A 4,219-nucleotide genomic window follows, 5' to 3' on the forward strand; every position below is an offset into this window, starting at 1 on the left:
CTGCATTTTGTTTCTAAAAAGCATCGCAAGACGCAAGTGCCTAACTAAAAAATAATACAATTTATAAAAAAAAATAAAAAAACAAAAAGACGCATACAATAATAATAATAATAATAATAATAATAGTAATAATAATTTTAGCTGTAAACAGGGTTGAATTGGACGTGGCAATCCTCTTTCAATCACATTTTAATTTAGGTAAATGTTCAGAAAATCGGATCAGACCGGATAATATCGCAGCCGCCACACACATTCAACGAACCTGACGACTGTTGAGCCTTAAAATAAATATTGGACTCGCAACACACACACACACACACACACACACACATACACATACACATACACACACACACACACACACACACACACACAGAGAGAGACACAAAATACAGAGAGAGAGAGAGAGAGAGAGGCCATCCTCCATTTTCTATTTAACTGCATGTAGATGGCTGTTCAGGCGATGAATATGAACCTAACGCGACGCAATGAATAGAAAACCAAGCCATGCATTGCACAGGGGCTAAATTGTTTAAAACGCATTCAAATCATCACAGTTGAGACCAACACAATATATCTTTCTTAATAAAAGGCCGATAGAGGAATGGGTGGAAGAGACATTTTGGAAAAATAGGTAGGGTGAGGCCTTCTCTCAGTTTTACACATATCTGATCAAATTATTTTTGCATAGGACTAATGTATTATTTGCACTATGCCAATGACAGAAAATACACTCTCATCGTAGTTAATATCAGTTCGATCTGAAGGAACAAAAAAATAATTTTAAATGTATTCAATTATAGAATATAATTGTGACATTATTATTATTACTATTGTTATTACTATTATTATTATGCATGTAATTTAAATACAAAAAGGCCAACAAATTACTGAGAAGGTAAAAACCCTGTTATTTCCATATAGTGATATTACTGCAGCGGCAGCGGTGCATTTTTCATTATACACCCATCACACGACAGATCGGGCCTCCAGACGCCACTGGGGCGTATTTCTCCCCCCTCCTCCTCTTCCTCCCCGCTACGGGTTCAGGTGTGCGTGGGGCAATACGCTTGAACTTGTCCGGGTCACGTCTACTACCAGGATAGGGTATCATTCTGACGACGGAGAATTTGAACGCTGTTCGAACGAAAACAGCTGGAGATAATAATACACTCCAAATTGTCTGTTAAAAAATGTATTCCATCCGTGGGATCTGGGCACGATGTGGACACTTACATTACATTCCTTGAAAGTGAGAAACATTGTGGAGGCGCGGCCCTCTCGAAAAATACGCAGTCCTTATGCATATGCATGTATGATAATTGACGTGTACTTTACTTCCCCTATCGCGTTAAGCCATCGTGAGCTCATCGAAAACAATTATTATTATTATTATTATTATTATTATTATTATTATTATTATTATTTTAACACCGTATCACAGATAGACCAAAACACACATGTCTTATTTGGTTATAGGGAAATGAAGTAAAGGGGAAAACGACAAATAAGCAGAAGTTGTCTGGCTATGTGGAAGCCTAACCTATATCCCTTTCAAATGCACTTTACGCCCCGCTGCACCCCCTCCTCCTCTACAAAACACACGCACACACACGAACGCGCACCCGGACGCGCTCGAACACACACACACAGGCACACACACACACAAACAAACAGAGAGGGGGGGGGCATTACATCTTGTTCAGTCGTCTGGGGGCAAGGCGATATAATCGAAATTTGCATTGTAATCCAATTAAATACAACAAAAACAGCCACACAGAGAAACACTCTCTCTTTTACACACACACACACACACACACACAAACTCCTTGTCGCAAGAGCAGCACCCAGCATACGTCAAAACGCTGTGGCTGTTGAGAGGCAGAGTGCGAATGTGCCGGGTAATTGCAGCTGTGGTTAAACGACTATAAGCCTAAACACTTCACAATGCAAAGAAAAAAGCCAAGCTAACCCTGGGAACCAAGCACAAACCCACTGCAACATGGCTCCACAGTTACCTCCACCAAAAATTAACTTTGAGTTGGATACACAACCATGAGCATACCCCAATATGCACCATATGCAAAACAGGACAAGGGGAGGAGGGGGAGGGTGGGGGCAAAAATATCAGAGACATCACACATATACACAATCTCAATCTTTTTGGCCCTTGAGGAGAAAGAGGATAATTGATAACCATCCCTCCAAAAATTGTTGAGGAGTTAAAAATCCAGTGAGGGGGAAAAAGAAGGAAGACGGTGCACCTGCTTTCACTAGAGCCTTGTTTTTCTAGTGAGATTATAATCAGTGGTCAAGAGCGGCATCTGGTCGCACAGAAAATGGAGGAACACTAATTGCACTACTGATAATTAGGGACCCAGTGCAAGGTTTTCTCTGCTATAAAAATAGCCCCAAATCAAGTGTTGAAACTCTTTTTGGGTGGCACATGACATTTCAAGGCAACAATAGTCATATTATCTTTTGTAGAAATCAAAACCCTTATCTCCATGCCATCTGATAGCTCTGCACACACAAACGTTGCGCGATACGTCACTGGAGGAGAGAAAAAATAGCATCTGAATTGTATCTAGAAAGAAACCCAAAATGTAGGCAGCCGCACATTTGAAACGCGTTTACACCTCTCTCACCAACTTACTTTTATGCCATCATGAAAAAGTAAAATTAAGGTGCACTGAACGTCCCTGTCTACAGCATCTCATGTAGATCTCTGCCTGGCGTTCTCTCCCGACATTTTGCATATTCATTACCAACCAGCATATTCATAACATGAATACAAATCGTGTTATCTCCCCATCTTTGCCGTCATGGACCATCGCACGGGAACACACATAGACCTAACCCTCTCCAACGCCTTTGGATTTCAAACCCCGGACAATGTAAGATGACATTTCAACAGAACAACAGTTTCTCACATACTTAACGGCATTCTGTTCAACTGAACGGGATGGGTAAACTTAATGCCCACTCTCTCTCTCTGTCAGACAAGCCTCAACAGAGCACTTTGCCCAAAACCAGCACTCATCTCCTGCTGAAACTAAACACAATGCCGATGCTTGCCTTGGGAACTAAGCCAGATAATAAACACAAAAACATGACACATGCATAAAATCATTTGTGATATTTCTCATTTTAAACTAAGATAACAATTTGCTCAAATTGACAAATGGAAAAAGAAGCCAACGCAAAGAAAGCTCCACGTACCTTCTTGAAAAGAATACAGCAGGAATAAAATTACCAGCCACATGCCATAAAGAGCAGGTATATTTCTCTGGAATGGTGTGCAATCCCGACGTGTGCACGGCGCAGTGTACGGCCAGGCGACGCTCCGTGCAGGAGTGGTGACGATGCTCCCCGGCGATCTCTCCAGCCCTAGTCCCAGACTCGCCAGCGCCGAGAAGCGGAGAAGCCTGTGGTCCCGCCTCCCGTACCCTCCCCTCCACGGGACCGTCATCCGCGAGGGGCCCTCCTCCAGTAGTCTAATGATGCGACACGATGGAGAGGTACGGCACAGCGCGCATGGGGCCAACGGGAGTGAGAGAGAGAGACAGAAACGACGGGTTGAATTTTGTTTAGTGGGGGAGGAGGTGGAGGTAGGAGGGCGGCGGTGGCTGGGGAGGCGCCTGAATAAAAACGGACCTCACAGAAGTAAAGAGTGCACGTGGTCGGCGGCCACCGTGCGCGGCAGGTCTCCAGCGCGTGGAGGCGCTCACCTGAGGACCGCGAGGCTGGACCTTGTTTTTACGCACAGAAGACCGTGCGCACTCAACCGTTACTTCTCGAAGACGAATGACTTTACGCATGTATTAGATGTCCGACAACAGGACAGCTTATTTATTTTATTTGTTCTGTCTTCCTTTCCGCCACCAAGATTCGATTGTGGATAACTGTTTGGATTGAAGTGACGGACGCAAGATTATCAACAAATGCGGCATATTTTCTCTCGTTGTCTTCCCTTTTGTCTGCTGATGCTTTGTAAAAAAATAATTAAAAAAATCAGTAATACACGCACCCATTTACACATGCACGCGCGCCACACACAGGCACGCGGGGTGTGGGGGGTCAGGTGTGTGTGTGTGTGTGTGTGTGTGTTTTTAGGGGGGGGGGGGGCACAGAATAATAACATATTGCTGTATCGTAGCCTGTCCAGTATACCTGATAAAATAGGCGGAAATAAAGACGAAGCGTATTTGCATCGCTA

The 4,219-nt window shown here is 43.6% G+C and overlaps 1 protein-coding gene across 1 annotated transcript in view; it reads right to left on the reverse strand.

Moving 5' to 3' along the window:
- The window catches only part of LOC125307914 (Down syndrome cell adhesion molecule-like protein 1 homolog), a 71,119-nt gene extending 67,588 nt beyond the window's left edge, over positions 1–3,531 (reverse strand). Inside the window, exon 1 of the mRNA XM_048264045.1 lies at positions 3,223–3,531. Within this exon, the coding sequence (XP_048120002.1) occupies positions 3,223–3,472 (250 nt within the window). The 5' untranslated portion in view covers positions 3,473–3,531. The remainder of the gene's footprint in view (positions 1–3,222) is intronic.
- Between the last annotated feature and the right edge of the window lie 688 nt (positions 3,532–4,219).

This window comes from Alosa alosa, chromosome 15 (assembly GCF_017589495.1).
Source record: "Alosa alosa isolate M-15738 ecotype Scorff River chromosome 15, AALO_Geno_1.1, whole genome shotgun sequence".
Classification (NCBI taxonomy): Eukaryota; Metazoa; Chordata; class Actinopteri; order Clupeiformes; family Clupeidae; genus Alosa; species Alosa alosa.